Genomic DNA, 16,776 nt, shown 5'->3' on the forward strand with positions numbered 1-16,776 from the left:
GGTGCAAACTGTCAACCAGCAGAATGGTCAAACTAGAATTTTCCACACTAACATTTCTGGTTTGGAGAAGCAAAAATCACCTCAGGTACACTTTCTCGTTTAATCTAAGTCCAAGATGACATTGACTTCCTGTCTGCTCTACATCCCCTTCGTGTTATTGGTAATTCCTAACCTTGGTGATGGTGTAATCACTTGAACATTATAATATAATCTACAAGAATCGCAATGATAGGTTAAAGAGGATCAAGCTTCACATTTCATCTTAAGCAGAAGTACATAACAAATGGTCCTAGGATTGATACATCACCTAATTAATATACATCCATCAAGAACAACAGAGCCCCAAGAATTCTGGGCAATCTCATTAAGAGGCAGCCGCTGCTCTTGACGAGAATGATGATTCCTGCAAGGTTCTCCGGCTTCATGATTCGTGAGGAAACAGCATGTTCGATATTAAAGCCAGTCAGTTCCACGAGGATGATTACTGAAGGCTTTTAACTGGTCAAAGATGACTTCTGAACTGCTCCAGTTCCCCACTTCCTCCAAATTAGCAACATTAGTTTCTGATCTTCTTGTTAGAGCTACATTATAAGAAGCTTGTACCCAAGATCATGTCATTCAAGTTTGACATTATTTGAGTCCGTGTGGTTCCGATCTGCTGAGCTATCTCAAGCTGTTCCTCTAATGGGAGCATTTCATAGCTGCAAAACGAACAAGATATATACGCTAATGATACGAATTCAGATGCTACTATAACTGATCACCGTATTTTTTTTTTTTATACAGGTAGGTTAAATTTGATTACTGAAGTACCAAGCGGGTACAGAAATTACAACAGAAAGAAGAAGTCAGACCAATGAACTATTACATGCTTCTCCCTAACAACTCTAGGAAATCAAGATATTGATCCATATCCCCTAACAAGCCCTCCTTACACCAATAGTAGAGATACTGCATACACTTGTTTTTGACCACCGAAATGTGACTCTTTTTGCCTTCAAAGCATCTCTTATTTCTCTCCAACCATAGAGTCCATAAAATACAGAGTGGGATTGAGACAGACAGTATATTTCACAGATTTCACAAAATTTTGTAAGTCATAACAGATCATATATTTTCACTTCATAGAAGCATTTAGCATGAGTTTCGTTGATGAGCCTAGGACACACCACCAAATGGTGATAAATCTCCAATGAAAGACGCCTTCAAGTCAAGGAATGAACTTTTCCTTTTATGAAGATTCTTTGCAATAAAATTATTATCAGTCAGATGTCTCACGGAAGCACGAGCAGTGATCTAATTACAGTCAGGTACACTTGTACTCAAGATTTAGCAAGAGAATCACTTTCGACTAAGATGTTGTAGCTTATGTGCAATGTTTGGTATTCAAGAAACTCTAAAAAAAAAAAATTGTTATTTTAATGAAGTACTATGGAATCAAAAGTTATAGTAGTAGGACAAAATTTACGTACAATTTTAGCCCCATGGGGTGAGATTAAATGGGATTGTGGATTGTGGTGCCTAATTGCAGACAATTTAGATGTTTGAGCAGTCTTACAGGATAATGATACAATAGACGAAAATCTAATACAAAGAGCTATTATGCGGTAGGGAGAAACCTAACAACGTAAAATGCAGTGTAAAATACAAGTTCCAGAAAGCATGTCTTGAAGCAAGTGGTAGGAGTGTAGGCATTATTGTTATATAGGATAGGAGAAGCTGGATTGGAACTATTTTGAGCAGCGGAAGATTAAGTATTTCAATTGCATTCTTGGCTGCCAACCAGAATTTCAACAGGCATCCAACTTCTGTGTGGACCTAATTACAACCTGGATAAGTTAAATTCAATATAGATATAGCCATATAGGGCAGTAGAATTTTGGACTACTATTGTAAATGTGATTTCAGTGCAACCCATGTACTGCTTTGCTCAATATGATATATAGATACGATACCAGTTTCCAAAAAAAAAAAAAGAGGACAAGAGAACTCTAATGGGAACATGTTGCTAGTAGACGCCTCTGTGCAGGGGCATGGCTTATTTGTGGGGACATTAACATAAAAAGATGAGCAGAGAAGAGGAGAAACACCAACAATCTCACCAGAACATTGTGGGAATTTTCAGAATGCATAGAAGATCTCGAGCTCATTGATCCTCCTTTGATTGGGGGTATGTTTACGTGGATGAAGAATAGCAGTCAAGAAGTAGCTTCACGGCTGGACAGATTGTTGTTCTCTGTTGAAAGGGATAAAGCTTTCAAGTGCATTAAACAGACATTACTGCCCAAAATTTCTTCTGATCATGCTCAAATCCAGCTTCAATGCGGCGAATGGGATAGACTAATGCATATTTTAAATTTGAGAATTGGTGGCTTGAAGTGGAAAACTTCAAAGGAAATGGTAGAAAAAAGTCAAAAACTGGTGGAATTTGTTTCCAGTGCAGGGTAGGCCTGATTATGTTCTTGCACAGAAGCTGAAATCTCTAGAAGGGAAATTAAAAGAATGGAATGCTAACAATTTTGGGAGCCTTGAAAAGAAGAAGAATGATCTCTTGGGCCTAGCAGACTCACTAGAGAGCATTCAGGAAAGAAGACAACTTGATGAACAGAAGCTTGAAGCTCCTTACAAAAGCTTCTCTTCAAATGGAGATTGAGGAGATTGCTAAATATGAAGATATCGTTTGGAGATGAGAGATGTAGAACCTTATGGATTAAACAGGAGATACGAATACAAAGTTTTTCCAGAAGATAGGCAATGCACACAGGAGATACAATTATATTAACGAGCTGAAGTATGATTTTGGGAATCCCATAAAATTCTGACCTGGATCAGATCGATTCTTTTTTGAATCTCTATACGTGCAATTCCCTCGACGCCATGGGAGATGGGAGATGGAAGATGAGCAAGAGAACATCATAAATGAAGTCCTAAGCTTCTACATGAACTTATATACTGAAAATAAAATCTGGAGACCTGATTTCAATATAAGGGCAATGTCCAAGAATAAATGAAGAGGAGGATGATTCATTACAAAGCAACTTTGAGGAGCAGGAAATATGGCATACCATCAAGCAGTGTGCTAACAATAAAGCCCGGGGACCTATAGATACACCATGGGCTTTTTTCCAAACATGTTGATCTAGTATCAAAGAGGATATTATGAGAGCACTGGATCCTTTTTACTGACAGGAAAATTTAGAAAAAAACTCCAATTCGACTAACATTGGTTAGATCCCAAAGAAACCAGGTGATTTGAAGGATTTTAGACCCATCAATTTAATTCAGTGGTTATAACGATCATTTCCTAAGTTTTGACAGAAAGAACGAAGAAGGCGGTGAACAAAATGGTTGATGATTTCCAGATGACCATCATACAGAACAGACAAACCATGGACACAGTTCTAATTGCCAATGAATGTGTGGATACTAGAAAGAGGGGTAATAAGCCTGGGATTTTTTGCAAACTGCATATTGAAAAGGCATATAATTATGTTAATTGGACCTCCTTACTTCGGTTTCTGACATCAATGGGCTCTGGGAGTGGATTAGATGAATTGCTTTTTGCATTAGCACCATTAGATATTCTGTATTAGTGAATTGTTTCCCAGTTGGCTTCCTCCCCTGTTTGAAACAACGGGATCCAATTCCCCTTTCTTATTTATCTTGGTAATGGAAGATTTCAGTAATATGCTCAAGACTGTTAAACATAATGGTTCTATCAGCGGGTTCAGAGCTTCAAACAGTGAACAGAATGGTTTGGAAGTTTTGTATCTGCTCTATGTTGATGATATATTAGTTATGTGTGATGCAACACTACAGTAGCTCAGACACTTAAGAGTTACTCTCAGTTTTTGAAGCAACCTCAGGGCTCCATGTCAATTGGCAGAAGAGTCTAATATTTCCTGTGAAGGAAGTTGAAAATCAGGCATGCCTTGCAAATCAGCAAATGCGTTGGGGTATGATGTAGGATTACTTCCCTCGTAGCTAAGAACAAAGCATCAGAAATTTGGAAAGGGATAGGGGAAAGATGTGAGAAAAGATTGGCTAGGTGGAAGAGTCAATACTTGTCATTGAGGGGTAGACTGATAGTCTAGTACTCACAAACAATGTGCTTGACTCAAAAGTTTGGATAAACAAAGAAGAGAGTTCTTATTGCAAGGGAATAGGAAAAAGAGGACATTTCACCTGGTAAAATGGAACACTATTATAGCCAGCAAAAAGGAGCAGGGACCGGAAATTAGAAACTTGAAGCAACACAACAACAGCTTGATGATGAAATGGGTGTAGAGGTTAACAAGATTTATGGAAGAAGTAATTCGTGAGGAGTATGGAGTTGATGGCCCCTGGATTACTAAAGCTGTAAACATTCCTTATGCTGTTCGGGTTTAGAGAACATCAGGAATCTTGGCAACAATTTATGGACAACATTAGTTTCAAAGTAGGGGATGGGAGGACGATTTCTAGAATAACTGATGGATAGGTCATGCTTCTCTCACAACGTTGTTCCCTACATACATAGACTTTCTGTAATGCTAGAAGCAAGCATAGTGTTCTCCAGAAGGCAATGATGGTTGGAATCTCAACTTTAGAAGGAACTTAAATAACTAGGAATTGGGTAGATTTGCTGAACTGCTACTGTTCTGGAGAATTTTCAAGGTCTGTCTTAGTGCAAGGATTTGGAAAAAATGAAAGCAGAGGTCTATTAACAGTGAAATCTATGATAGCTTGATTCTGGAGGACTTCAGGATAAGTTTTGGCCTTGGAAACAGACCTGGAGAACTAATGCTCCTTACCCTACAAGATCTGATAGGATCCCTCTAAGAAGAGAAGGGACATAGTTTTGTTTTTGAGCTGTAAATACTTTTGCTTGCACCTTCTTGGTGTTTTTTATCAATACAACTACCAATTCTCATAAGAAAGTTCTATAAAACAATAGTAAAACAAACAATACGGAAGTGAATTTTAGGCCTCGAAGGCTTTAAAAAACCCATAAGATGATTTGAGATGTAGATGTTAAAATAGAATTGAGTCTTGTTAAAGGCTCATTTGAGGAACACTAAAACCCTAAAGCTAAGGTGACGTTCAGATTGTGCAGTTTGCCTCGCTTAATGGTTTTAAGTGCTAGAATAAGGCAGTAAGGCGTGCCAGACAACTAGTAACTTAAGCTGAATAAGAAACTTTAAACTACATTTTTACGTCTAAATAGAAAGTTTAATTGGTCTCTGAACCTACATGTTTTTAACTTCATCTATTTCTTTAAATTATCTTTAAAAGAGTCTTAAAACCTTCTCAAAAGAATGATCATTTTTCAATTACTTTGATCATATACTCTCTCCGTCTCTATTTAAGTGACACTCTTTCCTTTTTAGTCAGTCTAAAAAGATATGACCTTTCTATATTTAGTAAATTTAACTTCAAACTTTTCATTTTACCCTTAATGAGATGACTTATAGCCACACCAATATCTATGACTTATTTTAGACCACAAGTTTTAAAAGTCTTCCTTAATTTCTTAAACTTTGTAACCAATCAAACACCATCACATCAATTGGGACGGAAGGGGTAAGTGTTTTTTGTGATTATGGTATTCCTTTCGAGCATTACATATAGTACAATTTTTTTTGGGTAAATAAGGACCTTATTATACCAAAGGATAGTACAATTTTTAGTTTTCCTTCATTGCGCCTCTCTCTACTAAAGCCCCAATTTGATTGTGGTTTGAGGTTAAGGCCATTGCAAAGTTTGAGCACTTCTTTGCGCTTTTTGCCTTTGCCAATATGAAAAATCTGAGTATCCAACTCAAAACCTCAAGGAAATGGGTGAAGCGACCTAAGAATTATAAAATCTTTTGAAAACCCTTATACAACAAATGAAGGATAAGTGTGTAACCTGATTCTAGGATTTACACACAAACTTGAACTCTTTCTCTTTTTGCTTTTTGTTGTCCTTTTTTCTTGATGACAGAAGATTGGACCTGAAAGAGAGAGAGTAGGCTCAAGAAGGAGCCTGGAGCCAAGAGGGAGTAGGCTCAAGAAGGAGCCTGGAGCCAAGAGGGAGTAGGCTCAACAGGCTTAAGGAGTGACCTTGAAGAAAATCTAGTGGCTCAATGGGGCTTAAATTGAGAGAGATTAGAGAAGCCCAGAGCGATAGAATAGATAGAGAAGAGCGATTGTGAAAACGGGCTTACCAAAGTTTGGCACTAACACCATGTGAGAATCTGAGCATCCAACTCAAAACCTAAGGTAGTAGGTGCATCCCCTAGGACATTATAAATCCCTTTGGAAACTTCTATGAAACAAACAAGGAATACGTGTATTCTCTAACAAAAATTACTGAGATAGATATGTGGTCATACAACATCAGTCAAGATCAGAAGTGATCACGTATGACAACATACAAGTAGAGCATATATAAAGGGTAAACTTGGAGAAGGTCAGTTGAGTTGATTTAGTCATGTCCAGATGTCCTTCATAGACCTCCCTATCAACCAGTCTTTAAATCTGATACAATGAGGATTGAAGATGACAAGATGAGGCATTGAGGCTTAACTATCATATAGAATAAAGTTATCCTAACCAGTTAGGTTCAGCTTATGTGTTGTTACACGTATATTAGGTCATGTATCTTTTTCTGAAAGTTTATTAGGTCATGTATTTGCCATTCTTTTGATCTTGTCAGAGATTTGAATGTTCGTGTCGGAACGAATGTGAAATTTAGAGTACACCGAATTAGTCTGAAAAGACAAATTATTGTAGACATAGAGCTCTTCAATCTCATCAGAAGGCAAGATACTTCCTTTTTCACTCACCACCAAACATATTATGGTACATACTAAACTGTCTAAACAGGGAAGTTGACAACACATAAAAACAAATTCTGCTTGAACTAAAAAGAAGTGCTAGACAGTTCAGACACTACTTACTGGGATAGCAGCTCACAGTCAACTATGTTATCTGGACCAGGCCGATGAGCTTTTCCATTTGAACGGAACTGGCGGAAAGATCTTGGATTTAGTCCAGCAACATGGGTAACAGCACTAACAAGCTTTTTCTGCAGGGACTGAAGCCTACGAAAAGTAAGTTCATCCAGAGGGGCTATACAGCCAAGGCTGCCATCTAGCGTGCCAAACACTGAAGCGAAGCGATTTGTTTTATCAGACCCCGGAGTGGTAGAAGTTCGCTCAGATATAGTGGGAAGCAGCTGCAAGCGTAAGAACTTTGTAATGCGAGAACCAACATGGAATTCAGCCCTAGACATAAGCTTCTGCCCTTTCCAACTTTCTGACATCTTTGGAGCATAGTAGAATATCTACATTTAAGCAATATTAACAAATTAGAGTCAGATATCAAAGCCCATGATTAAATTTAAAGAACGCCGCAGGTCTTCAAACCATTGCTAAAGACAATGACAGCAGGAAGTAACAAAAGATATTAGTTCCTTGGCTCGATAACATTATCAGAATGCTATGCAAGATCAATGATACTGACCGCATATATCTGAATAACTTGCAAGTATTACTAGCTATTACTTTGCATAACTCCGTTGCAGGTCACAAACTTCTATTTAGAAAATTATCATTTGCGGAAACTATAAAATTCTATGACTCAAAAGCTTATCTGCATCTTTTCCATGCATTAGAATTGGCATATTGTTGCAAACTCATCCACCTTTTTTCAAATCAGAGTGAGCCCCTTCTGACCCCGAGGGAGAGAGAAAAAAAAATTGACTAGAAAACACACAAATAGAACTTTCAGGTTGAAGGTCATCCAATAGGCAAAAATGTTTGCATCAGATGGAAAAGTTATAGTGAACCTACATCAGAAAGGCTTGTGGGTTTTCAACTGATCATAGAACTTGGAGAGTTTCTTGTTTTGTGAACTTAAAGTCTCGCGCAATGGCCCTTCAAAATATTAAATGTCCCACATAGGTAGGGGAAATAGGTTATTTCCTTATATGGTCTTGGACAATCCTCACCTCATGAGCTAGCTCTTGGAGTTGAGGAGTAAGTTCCCAAGATTCATTACTTATCATGGTACCAAAGCTAGGCTCATCCATGTTATTGTGTGTCTCAATGTTGGGCCGCCATGTTATGGTGTCCACGGTCTAGTGGCATGAGGAGGAAATGGTTGTTGTCATTATATGGTCTTGGACAACATCACTTCATGAGCTAGCTTTTAGAGTTGAGTTACGCCCAGGGTCCATTTCTTATCACAGAGTACAATGAGAAAGCTATTCGACAAAATAGACAAAATATAAAGACAAAACTTACCTGGACATTCTTTTGATCATCTGAAACTAGAAGACTGAGAGTGCTACCATCAATTAAAAACTCTGTTGCTAAACAATCAAGCAACCCAAAATCTTTGGCCAATAAATTAAGTTGTGGCTCTTTCCAGCTGATGAAGTATATGCTGTTGTGAATGTCTCCAAGAAGAATAAAGTTCTTCACCTATGACATTTACGACATTGAAAGAAAAAGTTCAGAATATTTTCTTGTGAGAAGCTTAGAGAAACTAAACGAAGAGAACTCCAGATACTATCACGGTTCGATATTCTTTGTCCAATAATGAAAAGGATCATACCATTAGTTCCTTCATTTATGGAAACTGTCAAGGTTTAGAGAATAAAAGATAAAACCAAGTTATGTGCTCCTCCCAAACAGTGAATTCGATTCTCTTTGTAGCTTGAGCCACCAAAAATGATTTTGTCTAACTACAAGTAATATTGATACGACAACCTATCTTAATCAATAGAGAGAAGAAACTAATAGCAGACTGTTGCTCCCTTCATCACATTTTCTTCAAGTTATTTTCTACTTTGATTCTTGTCAAAGCATCTACTCAGGGGTTGGGTGCAGGGCACACTATTTTACAGCAGACTGAGCTGTCGCAAAATGATTTATCTCCTCAAATTTTGTAACTGTTAGTCTGTTACCAATACTACAGAAAGATGGGAAATGCACCACTAGGAATCACCAAATGATGCATCTATATGCTTTTTACCACATTATGATTGAAACTCCTCAATCTAGGTGCACCCAGTCACTTCTCGTGGATTCTCACAATGCTGTTTGCAAAAATGGGATATGCACTAGGCATTTCATTTTATAATGTTGAACTGACCACTCCTAAGATTATAAATTATGTTATTCCTCATAAGTTTATATGATTAAATCTCAGATCATATCCGTAAGCTTATTTATCCTCAATGCAAATTTGGAAGAGAGTGGGCTACCTTTGACCCACTTCTTAAACTTCAATAATCACAAATTAAAGGAAACCATAATTTACGTAACTTCCCCAGATGACAGGAAAAACGTACGGAAGAAAACACCCAAATACTAAATCCTAACTGGAGTTTGATCTGATAATACAATGTTCTTCAGAAATGAAGGAAAAGCCACTACAAATTGTACTTACAATATTTAGGCTCACAACATGAAGTGGAGGAACATCACAAAAAGCAACTCCATTTAATTCAGAACCCGTCCATTTGTGCAGGATAATTTTAGGACCAGAAGCTATCAACAAGTGACCTTGAAGTGAAGCTAAAGCAGATATAGCACCCTTTAATTCCTTTGAGTAGACTTCTGAGACCTGAAACCATTTCGAAGAAGAGAGAAAAACATCTCAATTTGCCAACAAGAAAGAGAAATATGAACGCCAAAAGCCATGTGATGGAAGATACCAAAGTTCGAGAATTATCAGCAGTTCGATCTATAGAAAACAAAAGCACACGCCCCCTTGCAGCAACATCTTCCCCTTGCACGTAAGCAGTCCCAACTGCCAAAAGTGTTTCATTCTCTCTCGTAGTTGTATTCTGTAGGACAAATTGAAAGATAGAGGAAAAGATTAATTTTTTAAATGAGAGGAGCAAAAACTCCAGGTCTCTTTTCAATTGACCTAGTGACAATTAGGTGAATCAACAAGTTTCCGTACCCATGGTATTTTCATTTTCATTTACACTTCAGATTTTAGAGTGAGATATATCTTTATGAATTTTCAAATAGATCACCTCAAGGGAAACTTTTCAAAGGGCAAATGGAGCTTCGAAAACTCTACTTTAGGGAATTGTAACATTCAACAGAGAAAATACAAAGGAGAGTTGAATATATATACCATTAGAAACAGAAGCTTGTGTTTTCCAAATTGGAGTTCCGAAAGTTGTAGTTTTTATTAAAAGAAATTCTCCCAGATATTTTATGTTCAATAAACTAGGTTATCGATGTTAATAATCCAACCAGAAGGTGGTAACTTGATCTTCAAGAGTTGAATCAATTAAGTTTGAGAGAGGAAATAAACATTGAAATTTTTTTATAAAGAAAAATTTAAAGTTTGAAATACTTTTAGGAAAACTTATACTCAATATTAAATTGTTCGCCTCTTTTACCATAATAACTTATTTTCTATAAGGAAACAAACAATAAAAAGAGAAAGAAGAGGAATAAAATTGAACTCACAAGTAAAGTAACCATCCTCACAGTCAGAGCATTTTCAGAACTTTGCATAGGAATACTTGCCCTCGTTTGCCAGGGCCCACCAGATTTTTCTGGTTCCACAATCCGCACCTCAAATTCTTCTATAGGATAGCTTTCTTCATAATTTAAATTTTCAGGATCAAACTGATGGCCAACTTCTTGATCAGCTATAGTTGATAGGACTTGATTCAATGGCTTAAGAACCTGCAGAAATAAGTAAAACTGTATAAAATGAAGCCAGTAAATATTAATGCTAGCCTCTATTTCTTTTTCCACCAATGATTCACATGTTCCTTTTATTTAGTTCCTTTTTTGTGTGCGCGCGCGCACTCATGTTTTTGGGGTATCTGCTGAGATCACACAGATCGCTGATTTTTTTTTTTTTTTGGAAACTGGTAACATCACCGCTCACTATAACTGTAGCTGATTAACAATTCTATGTTGTGCATTTATGCGTGCGAAAGTTTTGTAGTATACACATAGGTGTATTCTTTGCGGCTCCATCTCTGAGCATGTGTATACCAGCCTTACTCTTGAAAGCAAAATATTACCAGCCTTACAACATATGTTAATACATTAATCTGAAACCACGAACAGATAACAGAAGAAGGAACATATACTCACTGGAACTGAAACTATAACTGAGTAAAAATTCTTCTCAGCAAAATAAGTAACTTGATGTGGTGTTCCCTTCAATGGTATCTGCAGCTCAGTCCAAGAACAAAAGAGAAGAAAGACAAGGGAAATGTTAAAATTCAGATGCCCATTGGAAGAAATAAAGATCAGACTTTCTTTACTAATGATTTTGTACTCTAATTAATTGGGAAACATTAGCAACAGTTCATATGCATTACTTTATTTATTTGTGCAGGGCACGCTTCTCAAATTATTGAAAAAGCTAAACACCGTGCCATATTTGTAATAGAATAATTCACATTTCCAGACTAGTAGTTCAACTGCTCTGGATGCAAGTGTCCCCAGCTTTGAAATTATACTGATAAATCCCTCTAATCAATCTATTAGCTAGCCACTGCACAAATTCCTTCAGTTAGTAATCACTTTCATCGATCAATGAGTTAGCCATCATACAATCATATTATCTTTATTGAAGCTCTCATGGGAAATGCCAAAAGTTTCTAACCTCCGTCCACAGTTGGATATCCATAATTATACTTGACACGCCACAGTTATTGTGATGTCTTAGGTCATCAAAAGCAAATCAATCGTAATATATCCGGAGGATCATTACAATAAGATATAATTTAAAAAACGCTTTTGAATTACCTTCAAAGTAATTGTCTTTTCCAGTTTTATAAAATAGAAAAACAGGAAAGAGCATTAGAAACAAAATGACATTTGACAACAATACTTGTATATGCGTAGTGTAAAAATCTAAAAGAGTGCTTAAAAGTAAAATGCAAGTTTCAAAAGTCTTCTACTCACAAAAATGTTATAGCATATTTACGGCAGAAAGTTTTAGAAGTGTTCATTTCTTTCTTACACTCCGAGCTGAGTCAAATTGTCACATAAATTGGAAAGTAGGGAGTAACAGGTAAATAAATTTGTTTTACTGGTCTACAAAAATGAATTCCCACCTTTTGCACAGGCCAATAGCTGTCATAAGACAGGAAAGATGGAAGTTGGCAAATCTTTAATGTTCCCTGCAATGACCAAAAGCAATCCAGGAACACATAAGCAGAGACACATAAAAGTCGGAAGAAGTACAATGTATTACCATACCTGGGCAGTTACATATATCAGTCCATGATTACAGTTGACATTGTGAAGAACAGTGAAGGCAACGATAGGCCCGTCACATAGCTGCAGCAACAAAGCAGTACTTATCAAGAAGAGTACATAAGGGGTAAATGACCCAAGGTGAAAGTTTTTAGCTTAGATAACAAAGGTTACAGGTGCATTAAATAGTTTGACGGTGCCAGGAAAGTTGCGCTTCAAGCGTAAACGGGCATCAACTAAATCTAATTTCATCAATCCCTCTACTCTACCAAGAAAACAGCTACAAAAATTTGTGAAATAAATATGGAAGTTAACAATAACCTGTGGATGTATCCTAAGTCGTTCACGGAACACCATGAACCAAGATGGCCTTGACCCGGTGAGAAATATTCCTTGAGAACCACCAATATTCTTATAAACATTCATTCGCTGTAATGGGGTTCCAGACGGCATCTCTTCCCTTGCATAATTGTCTACTGGAACCCGAAAAAATCTTAAATTTCTGAGCCTAGACGCATTTGTATTGCTAAGACTAACAGAATTCTGTGATGAAACAGATCCCTCAACTTTAGAAGAATTCTCTGAACCTTCAAAAACATATGCATGGTAACTTAGAATCGTCCCATCAGCCAATATCCCAAAAAGAAAAGGGCGGGAATGTTTCCCTATCCACCTATGCATCATCAACTCCACCACGTTTATCTTCACGTCCTTCCTGTTCTCTTTCTGTCCAGGGCCCATAACATCCTCACTATTCTTCGAATGTGTATCAAGACCATTGACTGAATCTTGGATAAAGGTGTCAACAAGGTAGGTCCTCCCAGATATGAATTTATCAACGGAGAAAACACAACTAAAATTGGGAACATCAAATATTTCAAGAGTACCATTTTCGTAACAAACAACACAATATACATCACCCTGATCATGGGTTACCCCATCGGCACCATCAATTGCCTCCCCCATGCCAGAAGAAAGCCAAGCATCAGTACTAGTCTTCCTGAGCCAAGGTTCAGGGCCTTTGTCATGATATAGTGTACAAGCAGATATTGACTTTTGTGAGCTTTCAAATATTGACGGAACGGTTATTGAAAGAGAGCACGATGACGGATCTGAAAGGAACAATAAAGTCAGAATGGAAGAGAAACACAGGATAAATGAAAAGTCAAGCTCAAAATGACACGGTTCAAGACAGAAAATGGAAAGACTTAAACTGTCACTTATACAGTTATTATGGACCAGCCCAGGCCTTTCAGAAATAACTACAGCTATCTTTTATCAAAAAATAAATAACTACAGCATGTATTTTCACAAATCCAGACTATGATTCGAACTAGTAGTAAGATAATGATTCGGGCCAGTGGTAAGTCCCTTAGGAATTGCAGTACATGCATTTTATTTTAGGCTCAGTTGAAGTCATAGTTCATTTGTATCATGATTCATACGGACTAGACCAATATGCTTGTAGTATCAAATTTAAGTTTTGAGAATAAAGGTAATAAGGGGCATTCTGATAGTTTTTCTTTTTAATCGATAGTTCAAGTATGATGTAAGAGCCTGCAAAAACCAAATAATCAATACTCTATCAAGTAATGTTCTCAGCAAATATTATGAACTGGTATGAAACAAAAAAGCAATATTCCCTAAAGACCGTAATGTAGTAAGCTAGAACATGACTTATCAAATTAAGCAACGAAGAAAGGGTTTGCTTGTTGGTTACCACTGCTAAGAAGAGAAGTAGTAATTTACGAAAGCAAATATAGTTTGTCTTGGTACATACCTCCGACAAGAAGCTGAAGACTTCCATTTGTCATTCTTAGTAAAACATAAGGATCGGCTATCGAAACAGAAGTTACAGTAGGACTATCTGAACTCGAGCCAGATTCCACATTTGAAGCCTTAAAGCTCAATTCTTGAGTCATAAATGCACCATCAAGAATTCGAGCACCATGAGCAAACACTTGGATAACTCGGCGTCTACACAGAAATTACAATGTGAAATGCATTGGAAAAAAAAAAAATGCAACCGCTCAACATAATCAGCAACCAAAAAGAATACAAAATTCAAGACATAGGTCTAATGGTCAATTTTTAAAAGCATTCAGTCTAGCATGGAGAAAACAAAACTCCAGATCAGGGAACTAATTCCTACTTTTTCATTCATAACAACCATAAACAAAAGAATAGAATGCATTCTCATTTTTTATAAGGTATAATATATTATCATTTATGGACCACAAGAAAGCAGAGCCATCATCGAACTTTCCTTTTGAATCAGTAATAGGTAACTTCAGGATAAAAAAAGGTTTGTTAATCCCCTCCAAATTATTGCACAACTTCTTGAACAATCAAACCAGGGAAACTTATTTCTTTTTCTTTGTATTTTTTGGCCAGCGAAACAGATTTTCAGCTATTTAAGAATCTAATAAATGCAAATTAAATATCTCATTCAAGGTTGGAAAGGGAGGAGAGTTAATCTTTGGGGCCATAGGTGGTGTGGGGATAATCTATTGAAAAATGAATTTTCGAGCCTACAAGAATATCTTGCCAAAGAGACTTGACAATACAACAAGTGAGAGGGACACAAGGTAGAGAGACTTTTTGGGACTTGAGATTAGGAGGGACTTCCACGATTGGAAGATCACCCGAGTTTCAAAGATAGTTGGCTCTACTCCATAAGCAAGTTACTTCGGTTGATGATCCCGATGGGTTGTGGTGGGCTTTGGGGAAGAATGGTTTGTTCTCCATTAAGTCTTTTTATGAGAAACTTTTGATTAGGGAAGATGAAGTTTTTCCTTGTAACGCAGTTTAGGTTCCAAATGTGCCGAGGAAGGTATGTCTTTTCACAAAGCTAGCTACTAGAGGGGTGATCTTGACGGCAAAAAATCTTAGAAAGCGGAATGTTGTCTGCGTCAGCTGGTGTTTTATTTTATGTGGAAGGAGATGGACGAGGATGTGAATCATCTTCTTCTACATTGTGATCTTACTATGAGGCTATGGTGGGATATGTTTAGGTGGTTTGACACTATGGTGGGATAAAGAGTTGATTTCAGTTGGAAGAGCGGGAGAAGGAGAAGGCATGGTTTGAGGAGAGAAATAGGAGAGCTTTTTGAGGGGGAGGAGTCGAACTTTTCTCAATTAAATATTAGCCTTCAATCCCTAATTTTCTTTTGGTGCATCCATAGAGCTCTCAATTGTATAGAAGATCGGGTGGAGTTTGTGGAGAATTAATTCTTTTTGTAGATTTCTTTTTACTTTTGGTATACCCCTTGTAAACGGCCAGTTTTTTGGCCATGTTTATGAATGAAATGTTTACCTGATTTAAAAAAAAAAAAAAAAAAAAAAGAATCTAATAAACCAACTCAAAAATTAAACAAAAGAAAAGCAAAAGGTTACAGGGAGCACAAAAACCAAGACATCTCCATGTTAAAGAACTTTTACATTAATAATCTCTAAGTAAGAACAAATTAACAAATGAAGGAATAACTGGTTTTGATTATGTAAATAATTGGTCATTGGAAAATGATTTGCATATGAGAAAAAGTCGTCAATGATTGCGGAAGGTGATTATTACAAAATATGAAAACCAGCTATGACTAACAAAATGATTAATTAACGATACTCTTTTCCTTTAAATTTACACGATGATTTTCTACTTTAGTATGCCCAAAAATGTTTGAGACCATTCCATTATAAAAATCAAAAATTAAATTCATTAACTTATTCAAATTTTAACTTTTATGTGATATTTTCTCTATCAAAAAACTTTTTTTTTTTAATCAAGTAAAGGTATTTTCATTCATAAACATGGGCCAAACTGGCCGTATACCTGGGGTATACCAAAAGATAAAGAATCTACAGAATATGATTCTCTACAAACTCCGCCCAATCATCTCTACAACAAAGAACACCAAAACAAAATAAGGGAGCGGAGGCTACTCCTCAACTGAGAGAAACTCGATTCTACTCCTTCAAAGGCTCTCCTATTTCTCTCTCTCTCCAGACTACCCACATTAGAGCAAGTGGAACCCTGTTCCAAGCCCTTCGTCTTCTCCTTCTTCTCCCGCTCTTCCAACTAACCATCAAATCTTTCATGGTTCTTGGCATTGTCCAAGGAATGTGAAACCACTTAAACATATCCCACCATAATCTCATGATAATCCTACAATGTAGGAGAAAATGGTCCACGTCCTAGCCCGTCTCCTTGCACTCTATCAAAAAACTTTTCAACCACTGCTTTAATATTTTACTCTACTATCACTAATTTAATACTCCCTGCATTTCAAAATAAGTGGTGTTTTTAGCTTTCCCTTAAGAAAACTACTCATTCATAGAACGTAAGATGTATTTTTACCAACTTACCCTTAATAAATACCTTGAAAAAGATGCATTTCAAAATAAGTGGTGTTTTTGCTTATGTAAAACTCCCTTTAAAATAAGAAAACTGGAAAGAACATCATTAATGCCTTATTCATGAGATTTTGAAACAAAATGAAAAGATGTATTTTTTTACCCAACCATCAAGTTTAGGAACATCATGGATACACCAAAGGGAAATAAGG

The 16,776-nt window shown here is 36.8% G+C and overlaps 1 protein-coding gene across 3 annotated transcripts in view; it reads right to left on the reverse strand.

Annotated features, from left to right (window-relative positions):
• LOC132056652 (cleavage and polyadenylation specificity factor subunit 1) overlaps positions 1-16,776 on the reverse strand; it is a 45,487-nt gene continuing 28,711 nt past the window's right edge. Inside the window, exons 16-27 of one of the 3 annotated variants that reach the window (XM_059448935.1) lie at positions 13,995-14,191; positions 12,536-13,326; positions 12,218-12,298; positions 12,073-12,138; positions 11,102-11,179; positions 10,460-10,681; positions 9,688-9,819; positions 9,420-9,596; positions 8,270-8,449; positions 7,975-8,103; positions 6,923-7,308; positions 1-701 (exon numbers count right to left, since the gene is read on the reverse strand). In XM_059448935.1, coding sequence (XP_059304918.1) covers positions 587-701; positions 6,923-7,308; positions 7,975-8,103; positions 8,270-8,449; positions 9,420-9,596; positions 9,688-9,819; positions 10,460-10,681; positions 11,102-11,179; positions 12,073-12,138; positions 12,218-12,298; positions 12,536-13,326; positions 13,995-14,191 — 2,554 coding nt within the window. In that variant the 3' untranslated portion in view covers positions 1-586. Of the gene's footprint in view, positions 702-1,804; positions 1,830-6,922; positions 7,309-7,974; positions 8,104-8,269; positions 8,450-9,419; positions 9,597-9,687; positions 9,820-10,459; positions 10,682-11,101; positions 11,180-12,072; positions 12,139-12,217; positions 12,299-12,535; positions 13,327-13,994; positions 14,192-16,776 lie in introns of those variants that run through there. The other 2 variants (XM_059448936.1, XM_059448937.1) reach the window with 2 other exon arrangements.

This window comes from Lycium ferocissimum, chromosome 5, assembly GCF_029784015.1.
Source record: "Lycium ferocissimum isolate CSIRO_LF1 chromosome 5, AGI_CSIRO_Lferr_CH_V1, whole genome shotgun sequence".
Classification (NCBI taxonomy): domain Eukaryota; kingdom Viridiplantae; phylum Streptophyta; class Magnoliopsida; order Solanales; family Solanaceae; genus Lycium; species Lycium ferocissimum.